The sequence below is a fragment of the Erpetoichthys calabaricus genome, chromosome 1, assembly GCF_900747795.2.
Source record: "Erpetoichthys calabaricus chromosome 1, fErpCal1.3, whole genome shotgun sequence".
Classification (NCBI taxonomy): Eukaryota; Metazoa; Chordata; class Cladistia; order Polypteriformes; family Polypteridae; genus Erpetoichthys; species Erpetoichthys calabaricus.
The window spans coordinates 102,569,630-102,588,850 of NC_041394.2; the positions used below are offsets into that span (position 1 = coordinate 102,569,630).

The 19,221-nt window shown below is 38.1% G+C and overlaps 1 protein-coding gene across 3 annotated transcripts in view; it reads right to left on the reverse strand.

The window, feature by feature from the left end:
• The window catches only part of calm3b (calmodulin 3b (phosphorylase kinase, delta)), a 234,604-nt gene that overhangs the window by 10,937 nt on the left and 204,446 nt on the right, over nt 1-19,221 (reverse strand). For all 3 annotated transcript variants that reach the window (XM_051930660.1, XM_051930653.1, XM_051930648.1), the window contains exon 2: nt 1,058-1,150. In XM_051930660.1, the coding sequence (XP_051786620.1) occupies nt 1,058-1,060 (3 nt within the window). In that variant the 5' untranslated portion in view covers nt 1,061-1,150. The remainder of the gene's footprint in view (nt 1-1,057; nt 1,151-19,221) is intronic.

Genomic DNA, 19,221 nt, shown 5'->3' on the forward strand with positions numbered 1-19,221 from the left:
GTAAAGCAATGCAAGAGCAGTTATCAGGAGGTGAAAACAACGAATCGCCATTGTATTAAGTCGCATTCCACACACCCAACCACCTTTATTTTTGAAGATGCACTCGTAATAATACTTTTTCACAACTGAAACATGAACTAGACTGACAAAGAAATGAATAAGATGCAATGCCATGCAGGCTAGCCAATTAGATATGCAACTGCCTTAAAAACCTCAAGGCAAGTCTACAAGGGGTTGACACGCAAGCATGCTGCTATAGATGCATCTCGATGAAGTAATGAAGCACCTTTCTGTGTGGGGTGTCATTCACTTCCTTTCAAGCAGCGATCCCATCGTTCAATCCTCCAATTATCCCTCAAAAAAGGGACTAAGCTTTGGCCATGTCATTATAGTTCTGCATTACAATATACACTTAAGTTGAACTTTCATTTTATAGTGATCTCTATATTATAAAGGATAGACTCACAGATCAGTACGCAATACAAGTCAACGGACATTTAATTGAGCCCGCAAATTTGACATGTGCCAACAAGGAACATTTCCATCAAGTCGGGCATCAGTCAAGGATGCAAAACGCTTTCCTTGACAAGTATTAACCAAATCCATCCCCAACTGCCTTTGAAAACAAAAGGTATCCAAGCGAGGCAACGCTAGACTGGCTATCGTCTTGTTCGAACGACGGAAGCATCCTGCAGGCAAAGCTAGGCAGCTGGGGGAAAAGTTGCCTTGTAACTGTATTCTGCGGAACGCCGCCATAAGGTGACAACCGCTGCAGTTACCCTTAAAATGGAACCGAGCTGCAGTCGCCTTCCTCACACCCCTTTCCCAAAAGAGAAACTACACTCCACAGTTCTCCCCAATATTTACTCGCGTCTGAAATAAAATTTCAACTAAAAACAAAACACAAAAGATAATCAAGTCCCCAGAGAAATCATGTCAAAGGGATTGCAATAATAAAAACACAAATATGTACTGCAAACCACTACAGCTTCCGCCTTGATAAAATACACATAAACAACCTAGCCACTCTTCCAAATTATCATTTTTGAACACTTACCATAGTGTTCGTGCTGTGTAAATATATATATTGCTCTAAACGTTGATGATTTTATTTTTTCCTCCTCCGTCAGTTACACTCCCTCTCTCGCTCGCTCCGCGCCTCGCGCTACTCACTCCCCTTTTCAAATCACTACGCAGTGTGACGCGGTTCCTGACAGACGTTGCACTACTCAGCAACTGTTGCTATGGTTCCTTGCACTCTTCCAACAAATATACAAGCTTAGTTCAACAACCGGAGAAAGTCATTCGTAGATTAGTTCAATTCAATGGTCAGTTTCTGGCTCAGCTGCTGCTGTATGAAAAATGTCTGCCGCTCTGTTCGATTTCTATCTACGCGCTCGTTTAAACTCGTTTTATTAACAGGCGGAGTCGGCGTTTTTTTTTTCGTCGAAGCCGATAAAGGGGTGGGGTTATATGTGACGTAGCCTAGCTAAGCTTGCTGACCCAGGAAGTGAGAGCTGGTTGGTCGGCCGCCACCTGCAATGCGTCAGGGAGGCCTTGAATGGGCGGGTTCTGAGAAAGAAAGTGCGCGAGCAGCCTGCATTAAAACGGCGGAAAGGAGGGGTGAGACAGCGGAGGAGCTTCCGCGCGCTTAAAGAGGTAGTGAAATATTTGAAAGCTGTCCTCAACTTAGTTCATATCAGTTTAGTGGGGTTGGAACATTTGGTATAATACAAATGTGAATTTCCCCTTGGGGATTAATCTATCTATCTATCTATCTATCTATCTATCTATCTATCTATCTATCTATCTATCTATCTATCGCAACATACAGAACTGTTAACAACAGCAACAACATTTATTTATATAGCACATTTTCATACAAATAATGTAGCTCAAAGTGCTTTACATGATGAAGAAAAGAAAAATAAAAGACAGAGTAAGAATTAAAATAAGACAACACTAATTAACATTGAGTAAGAGTAAGGTCCGATGGCCAGGGGGGGACAGAAAAAACAAACAAAAAAAAAACTTCAGACGGCTGGAGAGAAAAAAATAAAATCTGCAGGGGTTCCAGACCATGAGACCGCCTAGCCACCCTCTGGGCATTCTACCTAACATAAATGAAACAGTCCTTTTTGTATTTAGGGTTCCCACTGGAAGGACTTGATGATGATGGTCACGCAGACTTCTGGCTTTTAATCTATCAATGTAGGCACATCATGATGCTTTCATTAGGTGGTGGTGGCACAGGTCGCCACCACAAAAAAACCGGGAAAAGAAACAGAAGAGAGAGCAGTGGTTAGTACGGATTTTAGAGCCACCATGAATAGTTATTATAATGACTTGAATATACAGAGTATCAGGATGAAATTAAAGTGAAGTTATGAGAAGGCCATGTTAAAGTAATGTGTTTTCAGCAGGTTTTAAAGTGCTCCACTGTATTAGCCAGGCGAATTCCTATTGGCAGGCTATTCCAGATTTTAGGTGCCTAACAGCAGAAGGCCACCTCACCACTTCTTTCAAGTTTTGCTCTTGGAATTCTAAGCAGACACTCATTTGAGGATCTAAGGTTACGATTTGGAATATAGGGTGTCAGACATTCCGATATATAAGATGGAGCGAGATTATTTAAGGCTTTATAAACCATAAGCAGTATTTTAAAGTCAATTCTGAATGACACAGGTAACCAGTGTAGTGACATCAAAACTGGAGAAATGTGCTCGGATTTTCTTTTCCTAGTTAGGATTCTAGCAGCTGCATTCTGCACTAGTTGCAAACGATTTATGTCTTTTTTGGGTAGTCCTGAGAGGAGTGCATTACAGTAATCTAGTCAAATGAAAACAAAAGCGTGAACTAATTTCTCAGCATCTTTCAATGATATAAGAGGTCTAACTTTTGCTATGTTTCTTAACTGAAAAAATGCTGTCCTAGTGATCAGATTAATATGCGATTTAAAATTCAGGTTACAGTCAACAGTTACCCCTAAGTTTTTTACCTCTGTCTTGACTTTTAATCCTAATGCATCAAGTTTATTTCTAATAACCTCATTGTATCCATTATTGCCAATCACTAAAATTTCAGTTTTCTCTTTATTTAGCTTGAGAAAATTACTATTCATCCATTCAGAAATACAAGTAAGACATGGTGTTAGTGAATCAAGGGAATCGGGGTCATCAGGTGCTATTGATAAATACAGTTGTGTGTCATCAGCATAGCTGTGGTAGCTCACGTTGTGCCCCGAGATAATCTGACCTAACGGAAGCATGTAGATTGAGAAAAGCAGTGGACCCAGGATAGAGCCTTGTGGAACACCATATAGGATATCATGTGTCTTTGAGTTGTAATTACCACAACTAACGAAGAATTTTCACCCTGCCAGGTAGGATTCAAACCAATTTAAGACACTGCCAGAGAGGCCCACCCATTGACTAAGGCAATTTCTAAGAATGTTGTGATCAATGGTGTCAAATGCGGCACTCAGATCTAGGAGGATGAGAACAGATAAATGGCCTCTATCTGCATTTACCCACAAGTCATTTACTACTTTAACGAGTGCAGTTTCTATGCTGTGATTTGTTCTAAAACCCGATGGAAATTTATCAAGAATAGCATGATTATTGAGGTGGTCATTTAACTGCATAATGACTGCCTTCTCTAGAATTTTACTTAAGAAAGGCAAGTTAGAGATTGGTCTAAAATTTTCAAAAGCAGACGGGTCAAGATTATTTTTCTTGAGTAGGGGTTTAACTACAGCAGTCTTAAGACAGTCTGAGAAGACCCCCGTATCTAATGATGAATTTACTATGTCAAGAATATTATCAATTAGCACGCCCGATACTTCTTTGAAAAAACTTGTTGGTATTGGATCAAGGATGCAGGTGGAGGGTTTCAGTTGAGAAATTATTCTATGTAAATCAAGTAAATCTATCCTGGTGAAAGAATTTAATTTGTTTATAACGGAATACTGGGGCTTATGAGGATCCGCAGTGTTGGGGAGATATACTATGTTATTTCTAATATCATCAATTTTTTGATTGAAAAATACAGCAATAACCTCACAGGTTTTACTGGAAGTATTTTGGAGACATTCCTTTGCGTTACCTGGGTTTAGCAGACGATCAATCGTACAGAATAAGACTCTGGGTTTACTAGCATTGTTATTTATAATCTTAGAGAAAAAGCAGCGCCTCTCAAGACTTACTGTGTTATTGTATTCTGTTATTTTAACCTTCAATATTTCATAGTGGATAGTTAGTTTAGTTTTCCTCCATTTACGCTCAGCTCTACGGCATGTTCTCTTTAAATCAGACACTCTTTGGGTCTTCCATGGTATAACAATACTAGAAGATGTTTTAACTGTCTTTTCAGGTGCAACTATATCAACAGCAGCTCTCACTTTAGTATAAAATTTTTCCACCATACTATTTACATTATCCTCGCTATTATAGTTGGCACTATAAATGGACCGATTGCTTAGAATGTTTGTAAGTTTTAAAGCTGCTGATGAATCAAAGAAGCGTTTTTTTAACAATATGCTTCTTATGAATATTTTCTATCATTCTTTCTATATTAAATAGTTAAAGAAAATGGTCTGATAGACCAATATGAATAACCTGCTTTACATCAACTTTTAGTCCTTTGGTAATTACTAAGTCTAACGTATGACCTGCTTTATGTGTAGGCTGATTAACAAGCTGTCTCAAATCAAAAGAGTCCAGGAGGTTCATGAATTCTTTTAGTTTTTGGTCACACTGATTATCGATATGAAAGTTAAAGTCACCAACTATTTAGAGTGTGTCATAGTTCGTAATTAAAATTGACATTAAGTCTGAGAATTCCTCAAAGAAAGACGTGTTAAATGAATGACCTTCTTATTTAAAGAAGGCGTTTGTCTTGTGAGGCAGTCGTTAGAATCTCCTTTAAGCATTTCGTTATTTTGCATGGAAAAAAACTGGGGAGCAAAGGTGGGGTCTCAAACTGCATTATAGAGGGACGCTTTTTCACCACTTGGTAGCACATTGCTGTTTCTACTGATGAAATATGCATTTTGGTATAATTTTAAGAGTTAAAGCAATTTCTTTTTTCTTTAAGTAGCTGCCACTAAACAATAGATGTATAGGAAGCCGAACTTGCTGCTGCCTGACACTTTTGTATGTTTATAATATAATATCTAGTGCATTTCAATGAAGTGTTTGCATTAGTGGGATGTTGTACCATGTTATCCATTATGGATGCAATGAGAAGCCAAGCAAAATGACACCTTTTATTGGCCAAGTAAAAGGTGTAATTTTGCTTGGTTTCTCAATGAAGTGTTTGAAAAGTAAGAATGAACATCTTAGAAATACTGAACTATTCTTCCCAGAAAACTGTTAGTGAATGTGACTGTTAAAAAATTAACAATATTAGAACTATGGCATGTAAGAATGAGAATGTTAGTAGAATAATGAAGTAAGTACCGTGTTTTATTTAAAAAAAATTAAGAGGTTGGCCAAAGCAAGGAAAATGCAGACACTGCTGCCTCTCAAGAACTGAGTTTGGGAACCCTGTAATAAAGTAGTACTTAAAATGAACATCCCACCCAAAAGTGATGCATTATGTTACTTACCTCATTTAGTTCATTGTGATGGCTGATAAAAAATGTAATCTCATGTTTTCATGGAGAAAAAAACAACAAAGATTCTAGTGGTATGGTTATGTGATGAAGAAAGATGATGAGTATGTGGGCAAAAGAGTGATGGAAATGGAAGCACAAGGGAAGAGAAAGTACTGGGGATGGTCAAAGTCAGGGATGGACTGGGAAGATTATTCAAGCCGGGAATCCCAAGTCTAACCCAGGCCACACAATATACATCAGTTTTCTTGTACAGGCACAGACTCAAAAAACCAACAAACACCTTTTGTCTTAGAATTTTTTATGAATGAGGACACGGTAGATTCGGCTTTTACACAAACATTTCACTCATAAGACAACCTCTGATAAAGGGTGGAACAACACTTTATAAATAAATAAACCATGTAGTTCTATAATATTTATATTAAAACAAATGTGCAAAAAGCATTAAACCACAAAAAGTAGTTGTCAGTGGAATCCACAGTGCATAGATTATGTTTGCAATTTCAACTGTGAGTCTGAAATTTACACAGCCGCTGTCAGTGTCTGGATCGTAATGCTGAATACTCTTCCACAAAGTTTGAAGTGTTGGTCAAAAAATACCAACTTCTTCAAATGACTCAAAAATGGTGCCACAGAATTCTGTGAGGCATTTTTTTTAAAACAATTGACAAAAGAGATAATTGATGTTAATAAAATCAATTGTTGCACACACTACTCACTACCAAAATTGGAAAAGATGACTTTACAATTCAGTATTACAAGTGGAAAGAAAATTCAAGGTTTCCAGTTCATTCATTATATTTTGAACGTCCAGTCATCCAAACTAGTAACGCTCATATTTTGCAATCATCACCAGCATGAACGCTTCTTACCTGACACCTTGCTGAACAAATCTGTTATTTTAGTGCATTTTTCAGCTTCTTTTTCAAGACTTTTTTATTTCTTTCCTGTTCCCTTTCTGCTCCACCCTTTCTCTTCTTTGTCTCCATTTCAAATTCTTTCTACATAATGGTAGCGTCACTACACGAACACCGGTCTCAACACACTGTTCTTCTGCAATGTGTATGAACCGCCACAGTTGAAATGGTGATCGTTTTATTCTGTTTCATGAATAAAAAAAAACAAAACATTTTGTGTTGCCTTTTCAGTCACTCTCTCATCATAGTGCTAAGGTTTAACTGTCAGAGTGCAAGAGACACACTTTAAAAATATTAAAATAAAAACAAGACACGTTCATTAACAAACTTATCATGAAATAAAGAACAGGTAAATTTAAAAACACAAATCATTCCACTCACATACGTGTTTCATTAATAAAAAAATAAAATAAAACATTTTTGGTAGCACTGCTGCCTCGCAGTAAGGAGACCTGGGTTCACTTTCCGGGTCCTCCCTGCGTGGAGTTTGTCTGTGTGGGGTCCGTCCGGGTGCTCCGGTTTCCTCCCACAGTCCAGAGACATGCAGGTTAGGTGCATTGACGATCCTAAATTGTCCCTAGTGTGTGCTTGGTGTGTATGTGTGTTCTGTGGTGGGCTGTCACCCTGCTTGGGATTTGTTCCTGCCTTGCATCCTGTGTTGGCTGGGATTGGCTCCAGAAGACCCCCGTAACCCTGTGTTAGGATATAGCGGGTTGGAAAATGACTGACTGACTGACATTTCATGTAGCCTATTCAGTCACTCTGGGGGAAAAAGTTGACCATATGCTACACTTCATTAAAATTTGAAACAAAAATAAAACATAATAAATACACAGTAACAAATACCAAAACCCATGCAACATCCAAATATAATTCAAAGTATATTATAAACTTTTAAACAGTCTTCATATATAAGTTTGATCACAAAATCACTAGACGTACACTTCTCTCATCATAGTGCTCCTGTTTAACTGTCAGAACGCAATACGTACGCAAAGTCAAAACTTGACTTGAACAAAAACAAGAAACGATCCAGCCAGAAAAGAAACCCTCCAAAGTTAAACCGAAAGGATTTGTGCCCACTACAGAGCAATAACACCTGCTCGTTTTCCAGTATAATAACATTATGTAATTTCACCATTAGGTTATTTCACTGGCTGCTCTGAATGCCAGGCCAGGCCTTGACTAGAGAGGAGGTGTGGGACCAAGCTGTAAGGAGAATGTTGATCAGCCGCAACAATCCCACATACTGTAGAAGTGGAAAAATATGAAGAATAAAAAAATACTCATGTAACTCATATTGCATAATCCACATGTCCATTATACTTTAGTTTGCTCTAAATGTCCAAAATGCATGCATTTTTTGCCAGTGGCATCAAGAATGGGCACTTTTGAGTCTTTGGCCTCAATCTATTGTGCCAAGCCCTGGATTATTTTGTCGTTTCATTATTCAACAATACCCCCCCGCCCCCGACCAACCTGTCTCTTTGTTGCAATATACGTATTATTAACTCACTGAAAACCCCAAGGGGAAACCCACCCATTCCTCAGTGTAAGGGGACCAACCTCCCCTGGTCTTCATTCATAAACTGCACTTCATTTATACCTTGACAACCATAAAAGGGACTAAAAACCTTGATACAATCACAAATTAAAAATGTCCTTGTTTTTTGCTAAAATTATTTATACGAAAAAAAAAACTGGATACAATCTAAGCAGGGAAAGCACATTCCCATAATACTGTGCTTTTGAATTGAAGATCTGCCCCAAACACATTAATTGGTCAAGAATCCTGTCCTCAATTCAAAAGCAATACGTCTTACCTATTTATATTATATGCTGAATTTTCTGGAAGTATTAGTAATATTGAAGCAAGAATGCATGCATTTTGCACTTTTTGAACATTTTAATGATAATGTACATGTGGATTATGTGACACAAGTTACATTAGAGTTTTTTTTCTTTTTTCATGGTTGTTTTTCATACCTTTTTCCAGGTTTGGTCACTATTGGGTCTCATTCTTTTAGGATCTTTGTTGTGTATTTTCTTCCTGAATACTTTACATTAAAATTTTTTCTTTGCTAGCATTGCAAACTACATGAGGCAAGTAACATACTAAAATATCATTTTTGGCTGCAGTATACCTTTAAAGAATACGTTCGGTATTTTTCCAGTCATGGTTATTTCTTCACAATCATGGTATATATTTATTTGCAACATGAAATTATGTCCTAAAATGAAGCATTTTTTTTTCAATTAAAAAAAATACCTAGCCTGCTCTTACACTTTAAAATTGAGTTGAGGGTATCAGTGTCCAAAGTGAAAATAGAAGCCTTAAAACTTAAACAATACACCCATTTTTCAAACCAAGCAGGATGTAATTTACTTCACAGCACATGGAGGACTAAACTTTTTTGGCAACTGACAAGTATTACTGACACATTTCCAGTATTCAGGGTTAAAAAAGTAATCATCTGCAGTTAACCACACTGACTGATACCAATTAATCAGCAAATACACAGGGAGAATGTGCAAACTCCATGCAAACTCTGGTGCTATGAGACAGGAATGACTATTTTGGCTACCATTCTGCATTTGCTAAAACATCTGTACCAAACCTACTAAACGTTAACCTGATTAAAACTAAACATATTCCTATAGCTTGTATTCAGGTCTTGTCATTTGATTGCACACTACAAACATACTCAGCCTCTCTCTTTCACTAGCTCTCACTTGACTACTGAAACATGCATGTGCAACAGGCGGTATTCTTTGCATAATAATAAAATAATAATAGAGAAATAATGCTATAATTTTACTGATTCAGTATGTGTGACTGCATTAATAGTACACTCTAGATGAATGTCAAACCTCCACCCATGACAAGCAGACTAATGAACAGAAAATGTATAGTTACCTCAAGAAAATAGTCTGTAACAAAATGTATTACTTACAGTTTACTTTTGTTGTCTCAAGCATGCCTCTGAAATGTGGAACACATATTTTCTTGAATTGAAAACTTTGCTGGCTTCAAAGTGGACATATTTGTTTTAAGGTTAGTTTAAAGTTTTAAAGCTATTGTTTTCACATTGAACCCGGAACCCTTTACCTCAGTTTTAAAGAGCTAGAGCAGGCTAGGTATTTTTTAATTTGTAAAAATTGCTTCATTTTAGTACACAATTTCATGTGGCATAATAAAATATACCATGATTGTGAAGAAAGAACATCAACTTGAAAAATACCAATGTTAACCTTTAAAACCGCCTCAAAACACTTCCATCACCACATTGACTGCTGCGTGGTACACTTTCTGTATATATTTAGGATGTTTTTCTTTGTATGACGCTGTTATCAGTGCACGATATCAAATATTAACATTACCTCAGTGTGCATGTGGCCTTGTTTTCTTCCGGTCTGACGTGGACTAAATATTGCACTTTTTGTACCTTACATTTTGTAATGTGAATGAAGGCTATTAGTTAAACGGTGTTAACTCTCATCACTGACAATCAGTTGGGCTTCAGGCAGAAGACAATGATTGTGTTTACATACACACACAAAACCGGATAAGGTGAGTATCCCAGTTAAGGCAGAAACTTGGTTTCTTAGTAACCCGCATGTAAATGGGCGAATACACCTATGGAGTTCTCCTTTCAGAATATGCTCTGATGTCATTAATCTGTGCAAAAAGAGTTAAATGCTCTCTTTGGCTGCTGTGAATCTGAAAAAAGCATGGGGCCTGTGTCTTCCAAGCAGTGTGGGGAATATTTCTTTATAAATTACCTTAGCTACCTGACTCATTATTACTTATGAAAAAAAAAACAAAATATGTTATAGTTGTTTATTATAAAATGTCATGTGTAAACTGTGTGTTACTTTTGCATTACCTTTTCTTCTTTTGTATGAAAAACTGCACATTTGACTAGCCAGCATCTGTTTTTTAAATTCTAAATACATGTATGAACCTTCTTGAAACAGACTGTTTTATAAATACGTTTAGTCCTTTATGTGCTGTGAAGTAAATTACATTCATCCCCTTTTTACATCCCCGACCGGACATGCAAATGTTTCCCGGTAAGAGCACTGGCCACTGCATCACGTAATCACACTGTTTCAATTATTCTTTTTTTCATCCAGCTATTTGCTAAACCAACACATCTCTCTATTATAAAAAAAAATCTTGGAAGGAAACAGTACATGATTTTCTTGGAGATACTTTAATGTCCCGCGAGAAAATGCAGTGAGTCAAAAGGACAGCTGCTGCACAGGCTTTTAAATGATCGACACGCAGCGTAACAAGCAGAACACGCAGCACGGCAGCAGCAGCTGATCCAACCACATCTCCTTAGCATGCGTTCAGCCCCCTCTTCACAACAGCGCGTTCCGGGGTGGGGGCGAGTGCAGAGAGCAAGGGGCACAACCCCTAGTTATTTATATATTTCTGTTACTGGATTGCACGAAACACACTCTTTTGCTTGGCTGTGTGATTGAGCCTTACAAAGGAGTGGCATGCTGGTATGTTTGCTTCATCCCAGTGCAGCTGGGATTATAATAACACAGGTAGTTTTACTTCAATAGAATAAGTATTGCTTTAGATTACTTGCTACTTTCAAAAAGTTTACTTGTTACTTTAAAAAGTAATCGTACCACTTAACATTTTACTTTTAACACATTACCATACTGCTCCTGACATTATGTTGTTGAGGTTAGCACTGTACAGTATGTTCAGCTCGTCCACATAAATTTACCGATTTCTGAAATATTGAGACTCATTCTTTTAACCAGGTCAGTCAGGTCAGGTTGGGGAGCATGCACTGGTACAGGGCGTTGCCGCACCCACCACATGACGAAACAGCTTGGGATCCTGGTTGGCAACCCCCCAGGCAGACATGTGGTCCAGTTCCATCCTCCGGAAATGACCCTCTATCAGCCGCAGCCAGGTGATATGTGGCCGTCCCCTTGGCCTGGTTCAGCCACTCGACAATGAGGATCCTGTGAGCCGAATCACTCTCTGGGAATCGCTCCACATGGCTGTTGTGCCTTAACTGAAGCTCCCTCACAATGCAGGTAATGTGCCTCATTCGGGACTCCATGAGCAACCACTCAGTCAAACCAGCGGTACCCAAAGATTGTCCGAAGAGTCACAGTACCAAAGGAGTCCATATAGCAAGACAGGAAGCACCAGGATTCTAAAGACTTGGACCTTCGTCTTTTTGCATGGATATCAGGAGCGCCACACACGCCTTTCCAGTGACCTCATGACCCCCAATGCTCTCCCAGTCCATCTACTGCCTTCATAGAAAGAGTCACCAGAGACATGAATGTCACTGCCAAAATAATTAAACCTCTCAACAAGGTCGACATTCTCTGTACAGACAGACACGCTGCTGATGGCTTTGCCTCAGAGGTCATTAATAGCCTGGATCTTGTTTTTTATCCAGGACACTCACAAGCCCAGACACTCAGACTCCTTGCTCAGTCTTTCGAGATCCCTGATCAGAGCCTCCATTGACTCCACGAAGACAGCGTCTGCCAAAGAGGATTTGATCAATCTCCTCCACCGCACCACCAGTATTGGAGTACCAAGTCCAACAATGCAGCCCAGGGTGCAGGAACTAGGATCCAGCAATTCACAGCCCCTGACCTTTTGCAAAGTCAAGGAAGATGGAGCCACTTTCACCACGGTTACCAGACCCATGGAGACCGAGACAGTCCTCATAGCTAGCCCTGTCAGTGCTAGTGGCTGTACTGAAGTCACCAATGGCCAAAGAGACTCACGGGCACCCATCAAGCATCGTGCAAATTTGCGAATAAAATGTCTCCCTCACCGAGACATCACTCACCACGGTCAGAGCATAAACTGAGACAACAGACAAGGCACCTAAAGAGTGCCATAAGCTCTTTGAAATGAGTGACATTGGATGAATCCGCTACAGCAACAGCTACTCCTCGAGTATGGCAGCCATCAGTGCAACCACACCAATAAAATGTGTGCCCACCTACAGAGATCTGACCTGTCCCAGGTCTGCACACCTCAGAGAGTGCCGCCACTGAAATGCGGAGTTTACGCAGCTCCTCTGACAGCAGAGGAAATTTGTTACCTCAAGAAAATAGTACCAAGTATTTTAACCAAGAGAAGGAATAATGTGATTGCCTGAGTATTTGCCTCAGGTATTGATCTTTGTGGATGCTTGTACCATTTTCTTCCCGTGGCAGCTGGAAGCATGTGTGAAGCTAACAGAATGCAATGGACATGTGCAGACTATAAAATCCTTAACTGTAACCCAGTTAAGGAGTTAGATGGCCATATGCCTGGTTCACTTGCAGATAAGGAAAACACAAGAAAACTATCACAGGCTTCATGCTTGTCTTCATATTCGTGGTGGCTGATGATAATGGCTAACTTTTTATTGTGCAGTTTAATGACATTGAAGCCAAAGGAAAAGTTGCCAAAGGAGAAGCACACCTGTGCATATAACCAGAAGTTTAAATAAAAAAACAGGGTTCTTCCTTAACTAGGTTACTCACCTTATCCCAGTTTTTAATATTTGCATGTAAACACACTGATTGATGTAAACGTAATCTAGCCCAGACACAGGTAATTTGTTCTGCTTTTGAATTCTTCTTCACCCCAGTGGCAGAGTGCACAAGCAATGCCAGTATCTGCTTCTAAGCCCAGACCTAAAAGGCCACAATGGCTGCAATTTTTGGCCACAGTCAATCAAGTGATCAGTTTTGAGCTTGTGGTGGAGCTACTTAACCCACACCGTGTGTAAGCTTGGTACCCTTCCTAATGCCAGTATGAAAGATTTACATTGCACAGTAAGCAGTTTTAAGTTGTTAGGCATAATTCCTACTATTAATGTATTGTATGACCATGAGCTAGTTACTTAATGTACTGAGTGTTCAAATTGGAAATATTTGTTAACAGTTTGATTATACTCAATAGAGCTTTCAATATCCTTTTGAATGAAAATTTCCACTGAACAAATAAGTTTAAATTGATATTCTCAAGACAGCTTTAACTTTTACTAGTACATTTTCAGTATACTGCATGTGCTGAAGTGTTTGCCCAGGTTTCAGTAAGTCTTCCACCACACTAGTGCCTTGCAAATTATTGAAATGTGCTTCCCACACAGAATGTACTGTACCAAATAAATGTTTCATGGGGTAGCATACACAACTATCATTAATATCTTCTGTACAATGCGTGAATAGTTGAGTTTTATAATATTTTTGTTCTAGTGAAATTAGCAGCCAGGCCATAGGTAGGTAGATAGTTATTTATCATTTCCTGAGGATAATTCCACCTACTCCTGAAGCAATGTACAGTATTACATAAAATCAAGGAGAAAAACAGTAAATAAAACTAAATTCAAAGTAGCACATAATAAAAAGACCCAAAATTGTACAAATCATATACCCATTGTACTTTAAATGTACAGATGTCCTACAAAAATTTCCCCTATGTCAGTGAGTCATTTATAGCGGGCAATGGTGAAGCCTGTCACAACAGGAAGAGGTATTTTACAGCCTGATGGCTGTAGGCAAAAAAGATTCAGTAGTGACTTTTCACACACCATTGTGTAATTAGACGTAGACTAAAATTGCTACTAGGACCATTTCTAGGGCCAGACCTGTAATACCTTCCTGAACAATTTTCAAGTGTTACAGTAAATATACTGTAGGCACACAGAATTGACTGGTTGAATTGTTTAAGAGATAGTGTTGGATGGGAACCAGTTGTATTGTGCCCTCCCTGCTGTATTCCTCTTATCTATTGCCCTACACTAGAGGATTAATTTTTTAAGCCTTTGTCCAAGCAGCTATATCTTACGTTTATCTCTCCAAAATATTGTTAATAGATGATTTATCTCTAGCCTCAGTCCTGCATGATTTCAATGTCATTTGAAACTATAATGATGATGTTAGATCAAATTAACTTTTCATTTTCTGGGACCTATTGTTCCAGTCATACTTTTGCTGCAGGGTGCTGGAGTTCGCTGAATTTTAATACAAACAGAAAGAAGGTGCAGCAACATTTCAGCTTGAAAGAGATATAATAAATTAAATAATTCTGGTAAAGGAACATTACTCAAAATAATCTGCCCATCCATTTTCTAAACCCTCTTTAATGTTCTAATTTCAGAACCTTCTTTTCCATCACAAGTTTGCAGAGAGTCAGAAAGTATCCTGGTTCTCTTAAGCCCACAAAAGTACATTTTTAGGAGAAAACCAAAGTACCAATAGAAGACTCAGTGTATAAATGATACAGACCTTGACTTGGAATTGAATGTAGGTGTCCGGAAGTGTGAGGCTTCAGTATTTCTGCCATGTAAACATTCTTCCAGTTCAAATTATTGAATGAAGCTGTTTACAACCATAGACAGTAATTAAGGAAGTTTATAAGTGAAAGTAGTTTTTTCAAGATATTTATGTATTTTTATTCTTTTGTGTTAGCTAACTTGTCCATGATGTTCATCCAGCAGTTTCATATTTAATGACAGGGTATTTGCCTCACCAGCATGATTGGGTTTCATTAATTTCCATGTGCCAATTGGTCCTTGACTTAATTTATTTTTAACTTGTTTTCTTAGTCTCAAAAAATAACCCAGAAATCCACTTTGCCTCAGGTTCTAATAGTGGCTAATCCAGCTGTCAATAAATACTGAAATAGTATCTAGGCCTTGGCGATGGTTGAACTAGGATGTGAAAGAAACATAATTTGCTTAATAATTCAGAATGATACTATAATTTGTCTTGTCAGTTCACTGAGTATGACAAAATATAGAAATTATTGAGAACACCAAATAAACTAGAGGTTCAAAGACATATATTTGTAATAACAAAGACTTACAGTATTTAATCACAAAAACTTTTGCAGCTGATGAAAAATGCTTCAGAAGTAACTGAAGACTTGTTTAAATTAAGTGAAAATCTGAATCATTTTGTGAAATTGCCTGATTTCTAATGGCTGCTCCTGACAGTATAGAAGAAGGGATCAGGCTTTGACCTCTTGGAGTCTGCTTTAAGACTTCCACTAAAGGTTGGGTAAGTGTGATTCTGTAGGGCATCAGTTGCAACAGGATTTTATTCCTGCCAATATGGAGTAAAATTATATGATGGCATCTGACAAATAATATAACTAACATTTGCAAACCTGTTTAATCAAATTCTGTATTGTAGCATCTGGAGGTTATTCTGGATGCATTGAGCACAGGAGTAGGAACCAACCCTGGGCAGGGTGCTAGTCTATGGCTGGGTCCACTTCTGCACACAGCCCCACAGGGCTAATTAGGAATAACCAATAAACCTAACCTGCACATCTTTGGGTGTGGGAGGAAAACCCACACAGTTGTGGAGAGAATGTGTAAACTCCACATGATCAAGCATAAGATTAGATATTGAATCAGTGAGACAGCAGTGCTAATCATTGCACATTTGTGCCTACCATCATGTGGCAAATGTTCATTTTCATTCCTACAACACTATTCCACTCTCCTTTTTTAAAAGCTTTGGAATTACATTTTGAGAAGAGGTCCGAGCTTTGGATATCACCATTCAACTGCAGTTAAATCACCTCTACATCAACAATGAAATAGTGTCAATGTATAATTCTGCTGGGCGGCACGGTGGCGCAGTGGGTAGCGCTGCTGCCTCGCAGTTGGGAGATCTGGGGACCTGGGTTCGCTTCCCGGGTCCTCCCTGCGTGGAGTTTGCATGTTCTCCCCGTGTCTGCGTGGGTTTCCTCCGGGCGCTCCGGTTTCCTCCCACAGTCCAAAGACATGCAGGTTAGGTGGATTGGCGATTCTAAATTGGCCCTAGTGTGTGCTTGGTGTGTGGGTGTGTTTGTGTGTGTCCTGCGGTGGGTTGGCACCCTGCCCAGGATTGGTTCCCTGCCTTGTGCCCTGTGTTGGCTGGGATTGGCTCCAGCAGACCCCCGTGACCCTGTGTTCGGATTCAGCGGGTTGGAAAATGGATGGATGGATGGATAATTCTGCTTTTTCTCTACTGATAAAGATAAAGCTCTGATAAAGTTCTCTGTCAAGCCTTTCTAACGTCATAGTTGGATGACTGGAGTTCTGTTTTGTGTAATGTTTCTATATGAAGCATCAATGATTTAAACCAAATTCTGCTTCTCAATTACCCCGTCTTGCCATGTGATATTGTATTATCACCAATATTATGGTATTGGCTAAGAAAACTGGAAATTTCAACACTCCGGATTACATATCATCTTTGTTTACCTTGTATCATCTAGCTGGTAATCTTAGATGCATCTTTTGTCCAACATTTTTTGCTTTGTTGCTCCTACACTACATCTTTCTGTGTGGTCACCTGTATTCATTTTATTTACTGGCTGATTTGAGTAGTTGCAGACTGACTCTACCATACTATTAATCAGCTCTTTCTGTCATTTTACTTCTATTAACTGTCAGTTAATTTTATTATACCTTTGTATGCTCTTTACTGTGTTTATTTTTCTCTCATAATTTTCCTACTTGTTGCTTTTAACTGTACTCTTTTAGTAAAGCATTCACAAGCCTACTTCTTCCAGTTCAGGGTTGAAGGGAGCCAGAATATATACTTGGTAGTATTGGGTGCAAGTGTGAAAACAGAGTTGGACAGGGTGCAAGTCTATCACAAGGTCAACACGTGCACATAGCCATGTTCAAATCACCATTTCACCTTGTACACCTTCTTTGGGATGTATTCAGCATTGCCACTCGCTTCCTTCTGAGAGATTATTTGGATTAGATTAAATGAAAAGTCTACTCCAAAACAATATCCTGGACATTACACACAGCTTGTGTTCATCACATGAAGCAAATGGATGGTGCAGTAAAAGGAAAATCTTCCTTTCTTAATTCTGCAAAGTCTATGACTGATAGATTAAACCAAACTGAATACTGGACTGTGGCTGATGGTGAGTGAACTAACTCATATCTTACTGTTAGCTTGCAGAGAGTGAGGCTAGATCACAATAGGATTACTGGTTAAGTTCTGACTTTCACTTCTCAGTGTGATCTTGAAGAAATAACTTATACCTGTGCTTCAATTGAAAACAGAAATATGCAGATAATTGAAATTTATCCCATGCTAATAGGTTACCTTATATAAAGTTGTGTAACATATTCACATATAAAATATAATCATTATTTTAATAAAACTGGGTGAGCATTTTCTTGAATTTGAAAAGATGTGTTTTGAAACAGTAAGCCAGGATTTTAGCTTTAGGATATCTCAGCTGACTCTGCATGTTTTGATGCGAGAAACATACTGTACATTGGTATTTTAGAGTATTAGAGGCTGTAGCACAGTTATAAGGATAATATATTCAGAAGATATGAAGATGGTGTACACGTGTTGTTTTGTCTCAGTCAAAACGCATTCCAGGGCAGTTATAATGTGTTTTATCTTGTAATATCAGTAAATACAGAATAGTCCAAATGAGAAATGATAAAACGATGCAATAAATTCTGATATAAATGCATAGACTTCAATTTCATTAATTGGACACATTTTGTCTCTTGGGCAATACCATCCCTGTTGTCAACACATGATGTATTATGAAGCAACTTTTTTCAGCAAAGCCTGGAAAATTGTTACAGGGTTCATTGAAAATGTTTGAATACAGATATATTTAAAATTTTAAAGCAAATTTGTTTCCGTCTACAAAAACCCTAAAAGTAATATTAACATTTCTCTTTCATCAAATTAGTAAGCCTAAAAAAATGATCAATCTGGAGTGGCATAATTGGAAAATAAATGGCTATGAGAGGGTATCTCAAATTCATGGAATAAAATGATTAAAAAAAGAAAGAAAATGTACAAAGCAAAACCTGAAAATTGATATTGATGGTCATCAGTTAATGAGGAAGAAACTGAGAAAGTTAAAAAAAATAAATAACAGTATAGGGAAAATGGACAATGTGTAGGGATGTACCCATGAAGACTCTGAGTGGCCAGATTTACTTCTGTCAAGCCTTGTATGTAAAGTTCAGTTAACATATTTTAGTCTTTTGTGCAATTTTTGTGTTGGCAATGAACTTATTGCTGCTATGGAAATCCTGTAACAAAACAGATGTTTTTAAAAAATTACTGGATGGGCATTTGAACACGGTCAGTTTCAGTACTTTTCCTTTTATTAAAAAAATATTTGTTTTTAAAAATAGATTTATATACATGCTTATTCTGATTCATCTATATTAATCATGGACATGAGACTGAACACCTTCAATGAGCATATATTTGCAACTGTCTTGTTAGGGGATGACTGTTTCTTCCTTCAAGATATTATGATCGGATGATTACTGTTCTCAAATTTCACGGTGGTCAACATCATATCCAGGTCTGGATTATCCTTCTTTTGCATCTTATAAATAAACAAACAGGAAAATGCAGGTTTACAAAACGGATTATTGGATGAAATCACAAACATAATGAACCTTTTTTATTTCCAATCAAGTATAGTAGTGATTCTTTTTGTATCAAATTTCTTTTAAAGCTTCTTCTATTTTGATATTAGCACCGGTAATGTTACCAGTAAAGCTATTTTTGGAATACATTGATTCTGTTTAAAAGAAGAACAAAATCTGCCTTTTTGTAGTTATTACAGCCTATCCTGGCATTATCGGACGCAAGGCAGGACAAACCTGGATGGGGACTAGTTTATTCACCACATTT